General features: G+C 43.5%; 1 protein-coding gene across 1 annotated transcript; it reads right to left on the bottom strand.

Annotated features, from left to right (window-relative positions):
• Positions 1–466: 466 nt before the first annotated feature.
• On the bottom strand, positions 467–19,677 carry LOC108144837 (protein CBFA2T3). Its single transcript, XM_017269978.2, has 6 exons — positions 19,314–19,677; positions 8,310–8,553; positions 3,088–4,418; positions 2,150–2,329; positions 1,964–2,089; positions 467–1,731 (listed from the first exon to the last, which is right to left on the bottom strand). Exons 1-6 carry the CDS (start codon positions 19,314–19,316, stop codon positions 1,327–1,329), a joined length of 2,289 nt encoding a protein of 762 aa, XP_017125467.1. The 5' UTR covers positions 19,317–19,677; the 3' UTR covers positions 467–1,326.
• Positions 19,678–19,929: the final 252 nt, after the last annotated feature.

Raw genomic sequence — 19,929 nt, forward strand, 5'->3', positions numbered from 1 at the left:
CAAAGTTAAGGCAAGCTGTCTCTGTGTGAGTGCGTGTATGTGTGTGTGTGTGTGTGAGTGGGTGGGTGAGCCGCAAGCCATGTGTGTGCGTGTGCAACAAATGTTGTGGGTGTCCTTGGGGGCGAAAAAGGAGGCGGTGTGCTGTAGGGGGGGACGTAGACTAACGAGCTTTTACTTGCTTGCTTGCAATGCGACAGCAGCAGGTGTGCCATACATGCACACAGCACAGGCACACACAGATACAGATACTCACCCTGGGCACACACAGATACTCACACCGACACACAGCACACAGCACACAGCACACAGCTGAGTGACGATAATTGAAATTTCATCACAGTAGTTTGTGGTTTTGTAGCACACTCACTTGCACACCCACACTAATGCGCTTTTCATGGCCTTCTTTTAGGCTGCCAATCGAATTGTTATTTTCTAATTCGTATTTAGGAATCGCTACGGCATTTCGTTTGGTTTAAAACACTTTATTTCTTGGGTTTTTCTTTGTCGTAGCCTTGCAGCCTTGGTTTTGTTGGTGTAACATTTACTTGGTATTTGTTTATGATAAAAGTACATTTACGTTTTAGTTTATAGAATACAATAAATACTAATCAATAAATTAAACTCATTCAATAAATTATCCATAATCATAATCATAATCATAATCATAATCATAATCATATCCGTAGTAATATACTGTATTGTATTAATAAAATCTACTATGTTCAGTTTTTTGTTTTTACTCGCTTTGGGTTTGCTTACTTACAGAATTTCACTGTTTATCAAGTGTTTGCTTTTTAATGATTTTACTTGCTTATGAAATCGTTAATAGTGTGCACATATTGTTAATAATATTTATGCATTTTACGTTTTTCTTGATGAAAGTGCGTATGGTAAAAATGGAATTTTCGTACATTTATTAAGTCACAGGTTGAAAATCGAGGGACATCTTAAATTCCCTAAGAAGTATTTTTTGAGTAATTTTAGTTGAGAAAACCTTTCTTTTTATTTTTGTAAGGAATACCCTTATACCCTTCAACCCGTTCGTTAATGGTTTTCTGCTTGAAATATGGAAATGTATAAACTCTAATGAAAATGCACATTAATCAGTATCTATTTATTCGATTTTGGATGTTAAGCATCATCTAGTTTTTTGTGTCTTTAAGTGACGATGCTGACAACACTCGTTTTTTTTTATTTTATTTTGGATTTTTGGATAACTCTATATTAGCTGCATAATTTTAAGTGTATATATGGTTTCTGTGGTTCACCCCCATTTTAATTTGACTAGCACAAGTACTTCTTCTTGGGTTTCATCATGCGAATGCGTCATTTGGAGCCCAACCCGTTGGCCACCAAAGCACCTGGTGTGGCAGCGGCCACAGCGGCAGCCGAGGCGCCTCCACCTCCTCCTCCTCCTCCGACACCACCTCCTCCCCCGACGACGCCTCCTCCTGCAGAGGGGCCACCACCACCGCCACCGCCCACTCCTCCTGCTCCTCCGCCGACAGCCAGAGGTCCTGTTCCAGGACCTCCGACAGGACCGCCGCCACTGGCAGCGCTGACCGCCTCACGGGCGCCCGCAGCAGCAGCCGCAGCAGCTGCCGCCGCCGCCTGCAAATGAGCCGCGGAATTGGGCGTGGGTGGCGACCTGGTGGCCATCGCACTGCGCAGACTGCTGGCCGAGTGCAGGTGCTTGGCGCTCAGCTCACTGGCCCGCGAATTTCCACACACCTGCAAGCAAACAGGGAAAATGTCATGAAAATATTCCATACAGAACAAAATATATAATGAATCAATGGGTTCCATCCTTCAAGTAATAAATTGTGTGTATTTTTGGTTGGCGTGCAGGTTCTTTGAAAATTTAGAGCACCCTTTAATACATTTTCTCAAATAATTTGACTTTAGTGCTTTTATATAAAATAAAATGTAATTGTTTTTAAATAAACTTGTTTAGAAAACCCACCTGGTGGTGACTGTCCCAATCCCTGTACTGACACGAGGCGCTGCAATAGCGGGCCATGTTGCAACCGGAGCAGGTTTCTGTGGCCTTGCGACCGCAATTCCAGCACTGCTGCTGCATATTGCTGCCCTAAAAGTGGGAGACAAGCTTAATACCCTGTAACAATATAATTTTCCTAGACACACATACATTTTGAGCATTGGCCATCGACGGCGACTTGTTGTCCAGATCGCGTTCTCCGCTGGAATGGCGACTCATCTCCATGAAGAACTTCTCCATGCGCAGGCGTTCCTGGGTCATGATCTCAGCCGCCCGAGTTTCGGCGGCCACAACTGCCCTCTGGATTTCGATGACAGCTTGCCGTTTCACCTGGACACACAAATATAAAACATAACTTAATATAATAAAACACAGGGTTTCTAGAATTTGTAAAGAAAATTCGCCAACAATCAAGATAAATTTAAGGGCAATTTTTTCTAATCATACTCGAGTAAACTTCTTCATTTTAAACGAAATAGCACAAAAATAATAATAAGAATTAATAATATTCGGCTTTTTCTGTGTAAGCAATACATGGCAATTTTTGCATTTCAGTTCTCATTCTAAAAAAATAAAAAAAATTCGTAATAAAAAAATTATTAAAATTTTAAATTAAATGGTAAGTAATTTCGAGCTATACTCAATAGTTACAGATTCATGTAACAATAGTTTTATTACTCGGTGATAACTCTACAATAAAATCTTTGAGTTGAGTTTAAAAAATGTAGCAATTAATCAACTATCGTACACCCAATAAAAAATGTTCATAGAAACTAAACTATTCTTACATGAACGTTAAATATAGTGGGTATAACAAAATATCCCAATAAGATGAGTATTAAATGAATCCCACAAAAGTACCAAAATAAAAACGTATGTGATTTAATGTGGCATTCTGTTTGAAACATTGAAAATAAGGCCCAAATTTTGAAAGACTATATTTTTAGACTCTTCAATATTGAAATAGAACTAACAAGTATAGTGGTTATATTTCGAGTATTGAAACAAGACTTTAATACTGTCTATAATAAAAATTGTAAACTTATAAAATTTAAAATTCCAATTTTGTGTGTGGAGTAACTACCAACCTGTGTGACGGCATCCTCGGCGTTCCGCTTGAACTCGGCGACCTTTTCCTCCGTCTGCCTTCGCAGCTCGGCCATGGCCGCCGGCGTGACCTCCTGACCGCTGCTCGGGTGCTGTGGCTCGATGCCCCGCTGCTGGAGGATCGTGATGGCCCGCTTCGTCTTGTCCACCATGGCGGAGATGCAGTTGAGCATGGTGTGGATGTTCTTCCACTCCTCCTCGCCACCCGCCGATCCCGGGGCACCAGGAGCCGCTGCATTTGGGTTGGCATTGGGGTTTGGATTGGGATTTCCGGCTCGGGGTGGCGGAGCAGCGGCATGCCTGGCCTGCGCCTCGCTCATCCGCAAGTCCCGTTCGTCCCGCTGCATGAAAGCAGCCGCCGCGGGCAGTCCATCCGCCGACGAAACTCCGTAATCGCCGTAGGCCACCACCGAGTGCGAGGGATGCAGGGTGAGCCGTTTGCTGGGCGGTGGCGGATACCCAGCGCCCCCACTGGCCATGTACTCACTCCACTCCTGCAGGCCGTTGTGTGCGCCGTGCTCCATCATGGAGTCCGAGGAGCGGCGCTTGAAGACGCCACCGCCACTGCCATTCGATGTGGGTGCCTCCAACTGTACGAAGATGTCCCCGAACTCGGCACTGGCCACTCCGTGGGGGGCGAACTCCATCACCGCCTGCTCGTTGCAGGTCACGTACTGCAGGGCGGACTGGTTGGTGGCCCTGGCCAAGGCCAGTACCTCCCGCTGCACCAGGGCAATGCTGTTCTTCAGCAGCGGCACCACATACGGCCGCAGCGGCAGGTTGATGGCCTCCTGCAGGGCTAGCCTGAACTCCTCCACGGAAATGCTGCCGGAGCAGAGGGAGAGCACCAGGGCGCGAACCCGCTCACTGACCTCCGGCTGTCCCAGTTCCTGGGAGAACTGCACCAGGGCGCCCAGGAACTTGCGCATCTTGGCCACCAGACGCGCCTGTTCCACATGGGCGGCCGCAGCGGCGGCGGCGGCGGCAGCGGCGGCCAAGGAGGCGGCATGTTGCTGACCGCCCGGAGTGGGCGTGGGCGAGGTGCCCGAGGAGGAGCCGTTGACCACCGGCGAAACGCTGGCATTGCGCTGCGGCCGCTGGTGCAACTGCAGCGGGGAGTGGGGCGAGCGGGGGGCCAGACTGCGCGAGCTGTCCGGCGGAGAGTCTGGCGGAGTGCGGCACAGCCGCTCCCGCTCTCGCTCCCTCTCCCTGTCTCTTTCGCTCCTACTGCTGGATGTGTGACTGCTGTCCTTGCTGCTCGAGGAGGAGGAGGAGCTCTTGTCCCCGCCACTGCTGCTGCTGCTGCTGTTGGCTGTTGGACAAAGGAAAAGAGCAGAAAGGACATTGTTAGTTGCATCTTGCATGTTTGGGCAGGAACAAGTTGGAGACCACGACAGGACAGGACAGGACAGGATGTGCAGGCCAGGCGCATTACAAATGCATTAGCAGCCAGCGAGGAACGGAAATGTATATATATATACTCTATGCCACCTAACCACAACAAGCTACAGCACTTGTCCCACACACTAAACACTACACACAGCATACTACACACAACACACTACACACTGCACACTACAGCACAACCAACTGCCGGCATTAACAAATTTGTTTGAACATGGGAAATAAATTAGCAAACATTTTTGGCCCTACCAAAGTGTGGTGCTGTGTGGTTCGGTTTGGTTTGGTTGGGTTTGGTTTGGTTTGGGCCCAGTCAGGCAAGCAAATCAAGCACCACATAACGCACTAATTGCAAGGCTGGCCTGCCTGGGTTAGCAAAGTGGGTGGGGATGTGGGTGGGTATTCATACTTCTGCAACACACTGCGGTACGTGCTGTCCCATCGCATCCATGATCCTCGCAGAGCGATGCTGTAGCTCAAAAATGAAAGGCTTAACGCAAATCCGCAGTGCGCAGCTGGACGGAGAAGCTGCTGGGAAAGTCTTTAACAGGCGACCAAATTTGGGAAAGTGATTTGGTATTAATATATGGGTAGAGTTTATTTTTAAATTAGTTAATTTAAAAATTTTAAAAGACTTTAAGTATTCTTATCTAACGAACCTGTCCATTCTAAGACTTTCACTCATTTATGGACGAATGTATATTAAGATAATATGAGTTCTATTCTTATTAATAGACAAAATGTTTAAGAAAATAATCAGCTAAAAACAAATTACAATTGCAATGATGACAATACAATTTAAATGAATTGTTCCACGTTTTAGACCACCCCACCAAATATACATCCCAAATGATGTTCACATTCCTAGAAAAATCACAAATATCCTTCATAATGTAAACTTAATAATATATATTAAAATAAACTAGAAAATGTATTTATGTATAAAATAAGTAGCTTCCCATACCGAAATTTATAATACTTTTCCACTCCATAAGCTGAAGACCTCTAGCAGCTATATCTCTAACCATTTTTTATTAGTAAATATGGGTTTAAAAGATTTTGTTATCACTTAGTTTTGAATATCGGCTGGACTCCGTTTGAAATTGCCAAGTTTTGTTAATCTTTGCACTGTTAATGGAATAGAATGAAAAGGTTTAGGACCCATTTGTCGCCTGCGACGACCGAACACACACAAACTTTGTTTGCACAAGCTAATGGAAATTGTTTATGGGTGTGGGTAGCGGGGTTTGGGGGGTGGTAGGGTGGTTGGGTGATTGGGTGGTTGGGATGGTGGCTGACAGAAACTCTGGATGGCGAATGTTGCTGATGACCATGATGATGAGGACGATGATGATGATGACAAGGACGATGGAAATGGCAGCCAGTTGATGTTGCCGCTGCTGTTGCTGTTGGTGCTGTTGCTGTTGCTACTGTTGCTGCTGCTGCTGCGGCTGCTGCACAGTTTGCTTTTGTGATAATGATTGTGGATACAGCTGCAACTGGCTGTGTTTTCACAGCCATTCAGGCACGCCACCGCCATGCCAATCGAAGGGCCACACAAAACCACCCACTCTCCCAACCAGAATGCCAGAATGCCAGAATGGGAGACACACGCGGATGGTCGGAGGCATCAGCATCAGCATCAGCTCAGCATCAGCATCAGTCAACCGAGTCGGCGGCTCTTATCAAACGCCAAACATAGACAATGATGGATCACATGCTGCCAGTGCACCCAGTGCCACAGCCCCTTTTTTCAGGCTTAATTGGCCGGCATTGCCACATTCACATTTACATTCACATCCACAGCCACACTCCACACTCCACACCCCACATCCTTTGCCCTTTTTCTCGGCTGGTGTACAATTGTAAAATATTGCACTTGACCGGGCTTAAAAGTTTTGGTTTGTTTTGGTTCGGTTTGGTTCAGTTTGGTTTGGTTTCGTTTGGTCCTGTTGTGGGAAAACCTCAACTGCTGACCCAAAGTTGCTGCCCAGGGGGAGACCAAGCGACCAACCGACCAAGCAGCATCTGCTACCAAGAAAACCCACGCAAAACCGAAAAACTATTTACGAAAATTTTGTGTTGACAATTCACATATTTTCTAAAACATAATGTTTGGGCGGAGGCAGGGCGACAAAGACAGAGACAGAGACGGAGACAGAGACAGAGAAGCTTCAACTGCTGGCCCAACATTTGCCAGCATCATGAGCTCCCTCCAGCACTGGCATCGATTTAAGGTTACGTATACGCAGCGTGGTCCCTGCCTGCATCTGTGTGTGTGTGTGCTAGTGTGTGTCTATGTGGGCAACAGAATTTGCACAGCTGCGTCCCATAGATTGCAGTCGAGCGCACAAAACGAAACGTTGGCAAGTTTAGTTTGTTGTTGGTGGTGTTGCTGCTGTTGCTGCTGTTGCTGTTGCTGCTGCTGCTGCTGCTGTCATTGCTGTTGCTGGCATAGTCATTTGGGAAAACAATCATTTTGGCAAATATTCATCATGCACTGCTTCTGATTATCATCGCAAAATGGGATGGGTGACGAAGGGGAGTTTCCCCCAGTCCGGAAAATGCTAATTGCTGATGAAAGGAAAGAAATTCAAGCGATTTAAATGCTGGGCCACACATCATTTGGCTGGCAACTGGCGCAGGTAGCACATTTCCCAGCAATCAAAGCCGCAAAGAACCACCCTCCCCCCCCTTTCGCCGCCCCTGTCCTCTGTCTGCGTGTGGGTTACTCTGATGCTGGGAACAATGCCAGCAGCGGTTTCTGTTCTGTTTTTTCCTCCATTTTTGTGGGGGAGGTCCTTTTGGCCTTTTTCATTCGCAAGTTCGTGAAGTTTCCGACTGCGGACTGTGGACTGTGGCCTGTGGTCTCGACTCGGAAAACCATTTTAAAAGTAACGAATTTCCCGATGCTCTGATGCAGAGTTCCAGTTGAAATGACCAAATAGAGTTTGAGATGCGATCTAGGTCCAAATTCCCCTGGATATAAACATTTTAAAGTGGTGGTGGAGCATGTCCAGCTGCTCAATTTCACACCATACAATACACCACAACAAATATTGAGGATTAAAACATTCTCTAGAACTTCTCTCCACCAGGTCTTTAAAATTTGGCTCATAAAAGTAATATATTTTCTTCTTATTTATAACTAAATATTTGTTGGCCCCTTATCTTCCTTTTACATTATTTATATTATGTTCCTTAAAACTGTGCATACTTATGTTTTGATAAAAGATTGCAATAATCCACTTTTAAACTCTCTACATCTCAAACAAATAATTGTAATAATTATTTGTATGTAATAACCTGACAAAAATAATAAGTTATAGCTTTTAAATCGGCATGTTGCCTATATTTTTTTGAGAAAAAACATTGACATACTGCTTTAATAGCTAATAGTAAGCAATAATTTCGGAAGCACGATTTTCTTTTTATTCTGAAAATTCCCAGATCAAAGACACATAACTCTCTTGTGAGTGGCTAATAAGCAGTTAGGGATAACAATTAAATCATTAAGGAGTTAACGAAAAAAACATTTTCTCTTACTAAAAGACACTTTAGTTTATATTTTTATAAAATTAGGCCGCTCTGTAATAACAACTATATTTTGTCAGGCATTTGGGACTTAAAAAGTCAAGATTGAAATTTGTTATTGGAGGAATTAAACGAAAATAAAAGGCTACATTTTACCAGAAGTCATTTAATATTATTATAAAATTAGGCCAACATTTTGTCAACCATCACATCCGATTTCCCCCTTGTTTTCTCGCTGTGCAGGCGCCCAAAAGTGTGCTCCACTCACCTTTAAGCCGGCGACTAATTGTTGCCGCTGTGGCCGCCGCCGATGTTGTGTTGTTGGTGGGCGCCCCAGCTGCCGCTGACGCTGATGCCACGGCCAACGCTAGCGATGACGCGGGCGGCACCTGGACAGCCGCTGCGGTGGCCGCCGCCAAGGCTGCGCCCGCTGCCACCGCCGCTGCCGCCGCGTCGTAGGCGTCCTTGTCGGTAATCTCCTCCTTAATTATCGCCTTGCCGTCGAGCGCCATCTGGAAATAGTTGGGGAAAACGGGCAAAGACAATCGGTTAGTGGCCGTTGAGCAGGGGAAATTGGAAATGGGTAATGGATAATGTGTAATGGAAAACGGGGGTGGGCCACCCACGCCCGGCTAATTTCCCGGGCAGAGTGCACAGGTTCCCAGCGCTTCGATAGACGAAAACATCAAGTGACAAAGTTCTCACATTATGTTTTCAACTTATTTGATTTCAATTTGATTAAATGGCTGTCTGACATGCAAATTGGGCGCGCCCGCACTGAAATTCACCAGTCAAAGGCGAAAACCTTGGGCCTTTGTTCGTTCTTCGAGAGGAAACGACAGCTGCCGATTTAATTTAGCCAAATTGCTGTCGTTTTTAAAAGGTTTAAGTGCATAAATTTTAAATATGCACTTTGTCTTTAATAATAATCCAGCTGCATTCATTAAGTTATATTTGCGTTCGGTAAGCACCCTTTAAATCAGCTGGTTTTCTCTTTTTAAATGTCATTAAGAATTTTATGAATTTAATTTAAATCGAATTTTTTCAGAATAATAAATTCGTTCTAGTTTTCTATTAAGAAATTGAATTTCTGTGTCTATTGATAAAAAGACATTCTATTTCTTTATTGAAAAATAATTTTCGCTTTAACCTTGATTGCTTTTTTAACAAATGTTTAGTTTAAATACCACTTGTTAACTATGTCTTGTTCATTAAGTATTATACATTCTTTATAATTTCTAAAAATTCCTGAGATTTTTCTTCCCCCCCAAAATGACATGGGCTAAAAACAATTTTTAGCCAAAGAACGCCGACAGCTGCCAACAGTCCACACGCCGTAGACACCTGTTCCGTAATTGAGTTGAAGAACTTTTAATGTTCGAGGGGCCCAACTGAATGAATTTCCATTGGGAAATTGGGAAAAGCAGCGGGAAAATCGAGACGAGACCAAGAGATCGAGTACGTAGCCCTGCTAATTGACTCGCCAACTGCACTTCCTGTTTACCAATCATTGCGACCCACTTCCCCGAACCCCCGGAGTTCCGGTCACCCACCCACTCTCCACCCACTCACCACCCATCTTTCCACACCCCACCTGAAACTTGTTCATGTCCAGCTCGCATGAGGGGAAACATTTCAGTGTTGATTTTTATCACTAAAATATGTAAATACCTTTGCGGACTGTGGGAGTTTGTGCAGCTTGCCGTGCCTTTGCGTAAACAAGCGGGGAGAGCGGGGGTGGGAAAAACAAGTAAAACACGAAGGAAAAGCGGAAAAATCGCGGAATGGGTGGGGGTACCCTGTAAACCTGTTCATTTTCATTCATGTTTTCGATCAATCTCTGCTGGCCGTTTTTATTTTGCGCCGAGGTGCAAGAAATGTTTAGAGCAATTGTTTAAAGTCAATCGTCGCGCCCGGCAATATTTACAATCAAGTCGGGGGTATGGGGGTATTCTAAAAAGGGGGGAAGGGGTGGGGGAGGGGAGCAGTTGGAGCAGCTGCTCGGCATCAGAGCGAAATTACACACAGAAATGCCGCAAATGAAATTCTATTAAAAACAAACACTTGACACGCCGGCAGCTGCCGTTTGCCAAAGTACTAATGACGACCCAGCCCCCTTCTATTTTTTTTTTATCCATTTCTCAACTTTTTGCTGGGAAAGTCCGGGCCAGACAATTCGATCTTGTGGGAGAAAAACACTTGACAAGTGTGTTTGTCGGCGAGGTCTTTCCAGAGTTTGCAAAAAAAAAAAAAGAAGAACAAAAAGGAGACAACATGCGTGAGTGAGTGGGTGTGTGGGTGTGTGGTGTGGGGTGCTATGCTCTGCTCTGCGGTGCGGTGTGTGGTGTAGTGGGGCAAACAACAAGTGTTTGTGAAAGGCGGCAGGTGAGCTTAATTGGGAAGTGGGTGGTGCTTGGATGGTTGGATGGTTGGATGGGTGGTGGCTCTGACTCACTTAATAGCCAGCAGCTGCCGCCTTTGGCCCTGGCTATGACGAATGAATCAAATGTCAGGAGCAGTCGTGTCGTTGTCGCTCAAGCAGCTGTCGCCTGTCGTCGCCAGAAGGCGCCCCCAAATGCCCTGCCATCCCCCCCTGCTCCCTCTTTGCACTCCCCAATTTTCCATCCTCAATCCGACGGCTGTGTAAGGCAAGCACTTCAAAGAGCCCAGAGCCTCACAAGCTTCCATCGCAGCAAAATGGAAAATGTCGCCCGCAGAAGTTTTTCCCACAAAACTTGGGCCAGCTGAAGCTGAAGCTGAAGCCGGAGCTGAAGCGGCAGGACTCGCAGAGAAAAGGACTGTGAGGCTGCGACGGCTGCCGGCGAAATTGCCAAGAGGAAAAGTAATTATTTAAACGGAGGCAGCACAGTGGTAAAGGAGTCTCAATTACTGATTTACTTCAAGAATTTCGTGAATGGTGTGAATCTCAACTTTTGAGTTTGAATGTTAAGTTGTCGGGAAACAACAAGAAGCCATTTAACATTACATTTTTAATTTTAATTAACTCCCATAGCTTATAAGCAAAAATATAAAATTTGCTTAATAATTGTAAATATTATTTTTTTTTAAGTATCAAAATCTAAATTGTTTATACTAAATCCCACAAATAAATATTAATTTGGCATTTAAGTCAGGCTTCAGATGTTCAATTATATTTATCAATCAAAAACCAAATTTAACATTAATTTAAATCAATTTCAGAGTTGTCAAAAGCAAATCACCTTCGAATATGTTCGACTTTTAACCATAGCCGAAGAAAATGGTTTTCCCTAAATTGAATCTGCTCCACTCCACACTTTACTTTTCCAAAAACGTAGCCATCATCGCCAAGGCAATAAGTAATAGCAATAGCAACTATTAGCAGCCCATGCTCGACGATTTGACAAATGAATGGCAACGACAAAATACATTTTCACTGCATAATTTTCAATTAGGCTGGCAAAAATCATAAAAAAGAAAAGGGGACAAATTTTAAACGACATTCATTTAATTCCTTTGGGCGGGGCGGGTGCGCTGGCAGGGGCGTGGCCCGGCGAACCATGTGCTGGACACCAAAGCATTTTATACTTTTATCCCTTTTGCTAACAAAAACACACCCACACACAAAAGCACACACACACACACAGAGAAACAGAGGCGGGATAAAAAGGACGAGGAGTGGTTAACGAAAAGGCGCGCCAACTGAAATAACAACAACAAAAACAGAGGATGTGGAAAATGGGGTGTTAAAGGGGGTGGGTTGAAGGGTTGTGTTGGGTTGGGTTGGAAAATCACAGCACAGCTGCATGTGCTTTCCCGGTAAGCTGTCCATTTTCCTGCCCCCTCGCCGCCCCTCCTTCACATATGTGTGTGTGTGTGCGAGTGACAACCAACTGGACCTCGGACCTCGAAACCCGAACCTGGGACTCACAGGACTCACAGGTCTCACAGGACTCACAGGACTCCACGACTCACTGGACTCCGGGGCACTTTGTATTGCGGACGCCGCATTGTGCGTCATTATGCGCAAGTGGCGCCCATTTTGCCGCTGCTGGGAGGGATTACTGGCGACGACACCTGTGCAACAGCAACAGCAATAGCAATAGCAACAGCAGCAACATCGCTTCACAGTTAAAAACTTTTTTGCAACTTGCTGCGTCAGCTGCTTCATTACACATGGAGCTACAAATGTATGCTGGCGGAGGCGAACCAAAAAAAAATGAGTGGGTTGTGTGAACAGTTCCCGGGGACTGGTTAATTAGCATTAAAACAGAAAAAGCTGAGGGGTCCAAGGAGGGCTGTCTGGCATTCAGGGGTTAATTACACACTGAGCGACTACAATTATAGCCATTCGAAACATTATGGCTTTTAAAAGGAATGTGATGGGAAATGTGCCAAGGCGATTATTAGGCATTTGATTAAGTCACAAAAATCGATTTGTTGGATTGAAATAACTAAAATTATAATTTGTAATTTGCAATTTTATAGAATAAAAATTTATTTATACTCTTGTCTTATTTTCTTTGATTCAAAAAATACTTTTATATAAAAAACTGAAGCTTAACCATCTCATAAGCCGAAAACAATATACAATGTACTTCTTAGTCGGCAGAATGAAGAGCTTTTGATTTAATTCCTTTCAAATCCTCCTTTTATAGATTGGCTAATGAAATTTGCCAACTAAATCCCCTGCTGATACATTCAAGAGACAACAAAAATTCAATTTAAAACCCTTTCCCCCAAATTCACGTTCATTAAACTGCAATAAAATTACATAATTGGCTGAGTCAGTGTCCAAACTTCAGCGGCAACCCTCGTCAACTATTTGCTTAGCGCCTCTCAGTCTGCCAGCGTGTCTGTGCTGCTGTGTGTTGCTGTGTGTCTGTTGGCAACGTGCCGCAGCATTGGCGTCATTTTAAATTACACATCACCATCGCACACACACACACACTGACAACGAGCAGCAACAGGAAGCGGGGCAGCAGCAACATCAACATTTTTGCACTACTTGGCCGCACGTGCGAGTATTCCGACCGAGCCACGCCCCCTGCCACCGAAGGCCGCCCCTTGATTCACCCTTCATTTGCAGCCTGTGTGGGGCGTAATAAGATAATGGCTTGTCACAGGGCAGCAACATCAGCAACATCAGCAACTACGGGGAAAAGCAGTTGAACGAGTGTCGCGCTTAATCGGCTTTATGGTCTGTTTTATTTCCGATACGAACTGCTTTATGCAGAGGCTTTTCTGAAGGGGGAGTGGGGCAGTGGCAAGGGAAAATTGGGAACGGAGAACATTTGGCTGCCACATGTTGCCCACAAAACGCATTTAGGCAGCCCAATTATGCCAGCAACAGCAGCTGAGATGGCCGCCAGCTGCTGCTGTTGCTGCCGTTGCTGTTGCAGTTGCTGACGGGATGCAATTTTCCAGCGTGTGCTGCAATTGAAGATTTTCCAGCTGCCACGGCTGCCGGCGCTTGTGCTCCTATGATTGGAAAATCATACTGTCATACTGCTGCAAGCACGTGACGGCATACAAGTTTTTGCCAAGTTGTCTGCCAGCAGCAACGGCAGCAACAGCAACACGAGCAACTGGCAACACATGTTGGCACGTGTCGACGTTGATGCCTTTTGGCCGAAAAGCCTGCTCTAGACAGCAGCCACCGCTGCCGTTTTCAATTAAAAATTGCGAATGACAGCAGGTGCTCTTGATGGCCCGACCGATGCACCTGTGCGGTCTAATAGTGCCCCTCTTTCCTGGCCATTAGCAGGTTATATCATGGCTGACTGGGGATATATATCCTCTAGACTTTGAGCTGCCAGGCAACAGCCAAGTGCACAAATCGATGAATGTTGCTCTCGTTCGAACGAGCAACACATGCCCCTGCAGCAGCAATTCCTATTCCTACTACTCTGGTTCTTTTTTTTATTTTTTGTGGCACAAATCTGTTGCAGACACTCGAGGCGGCAGCTCAAACAACTGTGTCCTGACAACTTACAAGGAGGGGAGTGTTGCTGCCACTTGGCGGACTGTGTTGCTGTTGCTGCTGCTGCTGCTGCTTTTCCTGCGGCATCATCTGCGTTTCATCTGGCGCAAGAAATATTGCGCCAGCTGTGCCAGCTGCTTCGTTTGTCGTTTTTATCCAACGCCCCTTTCCTTCTTGTTTGAGAGTGCCTTTAGTTTGTGTGCGGGACAAGGTCAGCCAAGTTTGAGGCTGGAGATTTAGGGCTGAGCAGCCCTACTACACTCGTATATTGTACCGCCTGGCAAATCCAATTCAAATGCCGACCGGCTGGGGAGGGAAACAGAAGGCGGACCTCGGACATTTTGGTAGCTTGCCAGCGAATGGCGTCTGCGATTCTGCGATTGTACTGGACATGCGGCACTCGTGGACACAGTTTTTTGTCCCGTCCCGGCAAAATGTTTAAAACATAAGAGGGTTTGGGGTTTTGGGCTTTGGGACAGAGAGTGCAGCTGGCATTACGGATGGGTGCTGTTTTGTGGGTGGACTAAGGTTAATGGTTAAGACATTGAAATATATTGCGACACGGAAAAGTGTTTGCAATTTAACTAGGCTTATTGCAGTGGGTAACGAAGAGGGCTTAGAAGATCGCCAGATTTTATACAAATAAATCTTTATGCCTTAAAATTAGATGTCTCACAGTCTTAATATTTATTTTAAAGCAAAAGTATTTATAAGTAAAAATGTGCTTTATATCTAAATCAAACTTGGTATTTTCTTTAATATAAGAAACTAACTCCAGTATTATGTTTGATTGATAACTCCAATTTTTATTACAAAATTATTTAGTAATAAATAAACTATATAAATAAGTAACTACATAGAAAAAATACATATTTTCAATAGTTAGTACATGCCGCAAACAAATCAAATATAATATCAGGTTTCTGAATTTCATACATTAAAGCAATAAGAGAGGTAAATAATTAATTTAACAAGCTCTAAAACGTAGTATTTTAAACAATAAAGAATTGTCAGTGCATCAAGTAGCATATTAAAACTGGAAAGCAAAAAGATGTATTATAACATTTTAAAAATGTCACATCCTACGATGAGTTTAGGTTCTAGAAAGGTCAATGGCTTAAAATAGTTTACAGCTCAGAATGAGAACTATCAATTTACCGAAATAGGTTTAGATGTTAGGGGCAACTAAAATATCCGTATCAAAAGTTAACCAATAAAGTTTTCCTCCACCAAATAAATATATCCCTGCCACAGGCGAAAGAGCTTCATTATTTTCTCCATTGTTTCTGCACAAAAAAAAATCGTTGGCTTTTCCTATGACATTTTTGTCTGCCCCCAAAACATTCTGTGCTTCGCTGTGTGGCCCACGTCTTTTTAATAAGCTGCCACTTGCAGCGCCAACAATTTCGTTGGCTGGCTGGCTGGCAGTGGAAAAGCCACAATAGCGGAGCGGAAAAACGAGGAAAAAAGGAAGGCAGTCAGGCAGTCAGGCAGCCAGGCGAGCAGAAGAACTAGGAGTAGGAAAGCGAAAAAGCTGAAAAAGCTGGAAAACAGGATGGGAGCGACACCGAATTTTGTTTTTGACTTTTTCGATTAAGCGTATGCAGCCCCGCTTTTCCGGGGTAGCCGTTAGTTGCTGTTCTGTGTGTGACATTTTCGCGATTTTTTGGCTTTTCTTTTCTCGCTTTTCATTTTTTCTCCATTTTGCTCACCACACACAATACCATCCATTTCGTTCGCTCGTTCGGTTTGCAATGTTTGCGTTTGAGCTTTGAGCAGGGTTTTCAGCTGTTCTGTTTTCAGTCCTTGTCAGTCTAATAAGCAAATTGACTTATTTCCGGTCGCCATGTTGTCTGTGTGCTCAGCTGTGCCAGGCCGCAAACAAAATGGCGTCTCATTAGTCAATGTCGTCTAGGCGGCATCTTAATTGCAAAAGGTGTGAAAATCCAAAGTTCTTTTTTCTGTTTGTTTTCGGTTTTCCACAACCCAAAGTTTGCACTGCTAATGATTGATTGAGCTCTTGATGGATTGCCATTGCCGCTGGTTTGCTGCTGGGCGGCGGGATTTGAAATTGGATGGCAGGGATAAAGCGCGGCACATGTGGCCAGAAGGGTACTAATTTGATGCCAACAGCTGCACTTGTCATGTGCATTTTCACCTGTTTCTTTTCGCCCCCGTGTGTGTGTGTGTGTTTTGTTTGCCCACCGACTATTACGCTAATAACTTTGCCCTTTTTTTGCCGCTGTCCATTTTAAATTCAATCACCATATGCAATCGACGGGCCACTGGATTGGTCTCCCATTATCGTGCCCCCCAACGGCAATGCATTATTTAATAGAACTTTGTTGAATGCCTGATTGCCCGCTGATTACCGATTAGACAAGGCCCGGCCAGCTGAGTTGCCCAGCGGCCAAAACAAAATGAAATTGCTGACACTAATTGGATTGCAGGCCTGACTAAAATAGTGGATCTATTTGCTAGCCCCAATTAAGCTGTCTAGTTCGGCTGAGGGTATTCCAAATGCCAGCGATTAAACTACATTGAAGGATAAACTTTCTTGAGGGATAAGACTTTATTCAAATCACATATTGAACTATTTATTAAATCAATATAAATTACAGATTTGCTGTTTCAAAATATATATATATACAAGTATACAAAATTAAAAGTTAAAAGAACAAAAATGTAAAACAATTAAACAAATCATAAATGTTTTGATATATATCACTCAAAAGGAACCATTTTATAATTAATATAATATTGAAGTGTTTGGAATAATTTATTATAATTTATGAATAAGTTTTTATTTATAGCTGTCTCAAAAAAATTGTTGTACTTTTCCAAACCTTTTAATATGTTATTTAATCAAAGAAAATATTAAAAAAAAATTGAAGGTTAAGAGAACAAAAATGTTAAACAATTAAACAAATAAAAATTTAATTGAAATTTATTACTCAAAAATAACCATTTTATAATTATTTAAATGTGTTGTACATTTTTGCATTTTCATCTGCCACTCCGCTAAAAATGATGGCACCATCATTACATATTTAACAAGATAATAAGTGCAGCTTTTATAGTTAATTTCTCCCCTAGGCCTTCTAAATGACCATATATTTAGATTATCGAATTATCCCCTGCGTTTAGCTATTAATGTCACAGTGATCATGCATACACACAACTGGGTATCAATTAGTCCAACCCCTAATTAGGGCAAACTCTCCCGAGATGTTTTCGCCTTTTTTGCGGTGGCACTGTGTATTGTTTATTGAGCAGCGGAAAAAATGAGAAAACACAATACAGAAAACAGACCGCGCCTGAGCCTACAAGCTGTTAAAATGTTTATGCAGGTGTCATGCCAATGACAGCGGCGCTGAGAAAAGGAGACGCTCGGTCGGCGAGATGGTCGAGATGGAATAGCAACCGCAGTGGCAATAGCAATAACAATAACAGCGGACAGGCCAAAAAGGCCGAAAAGACCAAAAAGGCCAAAAAGGCTGTAAAGACAAAAAGGCCAAAAGGCAGCTGGCCTCACACTTGTTCGCATCCCGCTTCATCCATCCCCGAAACGTTCTTTTCCCCGTTCTATCTTCAATTGCAACAGCTGCCCAGCCAAGGCCAGATCGGCCAGGTGATTTCCAAACTGAGTCACAAGTCACAAGTCCCAAGATCCCAATTTCACTAGTCATCCCCAGAATTTAGCGATCCTTAGCCGATAATTGTGGTATATGAATTCAAAGCAAACCTTTCATGGGTTGGATAATATGGGATCAGCAATAAACTCCTTATTAGGGATAGTGATTTTACTAATGATCAATCTACATTTGCAGAGATCTGTGTTTTATAATTGCAGATTAATTAAAATACACCATTAGGGGTTCCTAAGAACATATATAATATATTAGAAATATCTGATGATCATTTATATATTATTCAGATTTAATTCAGCCATTTTTTACTATTCAAATTTAGGCCTAACACCAACACTAAATTGCAAAACAAGCTAATGTATTATATATAAAATATTATATTTTAGATTGTATCTTATTTTTATCCCAGTGCATAATACTTTAATTTATTTATCATTAAATTTATCCTTTTATGATTGTTGTGCAAGCAATATTATATTTGAAAATATCAAGTGGTAGACTGACTTTTAAAAACTGATTTAGCTGATTGGAATATTAACAAGTTTTGACTTAAAATAATGGTAATGGTTAGTAAACTATATTTTGTTTAGAAAATACTCAATTCAAGAGCATAGAGTATATTATTAATTTAACATTTTAATATATTTCAATATTTTTGTTTATGGACTGATGAAGCTGATGGGGCAATTGATAAGCCCTAATTTAAAATAATGGTAATGTTTTTGGATATTTAATTAACTATATTTTGTTTTAAAAATTCTCAGTTTAAGAGCATAGAGAATATAGAGTATACATATTTTTAATTTAACATTTTGTGATGGTATACTTTCAATATGATATTTGAAAATATCAACTGGTAGACTGACTTTTAAGGACTGATGAAGCTGATAGGGCAATCAATTAGCCTTGGCGGCACTCAAAAGTTTACTATCGGTCATAAAGTTGGGGCTGGAAAAGGCCCATCTGGCCAGGCCAAGGGCTCTGGGTTTTCACGATTTCCCAATTCCGTTTGGAGGCTGGTTGGCAAAGTAAAGTTCGGTGGTGCCAGCGACCACTGATATACGGCGATGGCAGATGGAATCGACAGACGGTGGAAATAGCAGCAGCAGCAGCAGCAGAAGCAGCAGAAGCAGCGACACATGGCAGCCAGCTGCAATTATTTGCAGTTGGAAGTTCTGTTTCTGTTGGGAACGCGGGCGCACAAGGCCATCAGAAACAGACGGCGGCCAAAGTCATGGACCAAAAACCCACTGGATGTTGCTTCCGGCCCCTTTTGTTGGGCGGGAGGGTACGGGGTGGTGAAGGCGGCAAAAAGAAGGCAAATAATTTATAATTTCGCACGTGAAACTGACTGAAGCAGACACAGAGAAAACGAGATTTTCCACTACTATGAGATTTTCCCCCGATGCTGCCTTAAACTATTATTCGAGCACTTGACAAACGAATTTGTATCTGCAATTGTGCCCGGCGAATTTGCTTGAATTTGAGCAAATAAAAAACAGATGCGACCAGCCATCCCAGACATCACTGCGCTATATGTGCATGTGTGTATTGTGTATATATCGGGCCAAAGACACTTTGAGTGGCACAAGACAGCTGGCCACAATCAACATGTGTTGGCCATGGCTCTCATGTCGGAATACAATTTGCATGGACTCACCATTTTGGCAGATATCTCTGGGATTTTGATGATGCTTTATAAATGGAGTGTTGTTCTGCTTAAAATTGCTAGCTTGGATATATGTTTCGTAAATTTAACACATTGCGAACGCATTATTATTCACCATCGAATCATGGTAACCAACGAACGAGCGGCAGCGCGCAACGCGAACCGGCATCTCGGAGCAATGCCAAGCGACTGAATCGAGCAACTGAATGGATGCGAAAGTATCTTGTGGGTCGTGTATCTTGAATGGCGCGCTGGATCTGAATGCACGAGAACTGAACTAAACAGAACAGAACAGAACACGCGGAAGTCGTATTGCGATTGCGATTCGAAAACTGAGGGACGTCCGACCAGTCGAAAGTTGGTTTTGTTTGTGAGCAAAGTAGTTGTATGGCCCAGGTAGCACATGTTCGGCATTCGACGACTGACGACAGTCGGCAATGCTCGTCGTTTTCGTTTTCGACGGACTCGAGGCGCCTGCGCCGGTTGCAGATGGAACAGCTGTTTCGCCCCTCAACCGTACCGCTCCCCTGTCCGCTCTTAAGCAACAACAACAACAACAACTGCCAGACCCGCTGGGCTATTAACATCAGCTGCTGCTGCTGCTGCT

The sequence above is a fragment of the Drosophila elegans genome, unplaced genomic scaffold (genome assembly GCF_018152505.1).
Source record: "Drosophila elegans isolate 14027-0461.03 unplaced genomic scaffold, ASM1815250v1 contig_183, whole genome shotgun sequence".
NCBI lineage: Eukaryota > Metazoa > Arthropoda > Insecta > Diptera > Drosophilidae > Drosophila > Drosophila elegans.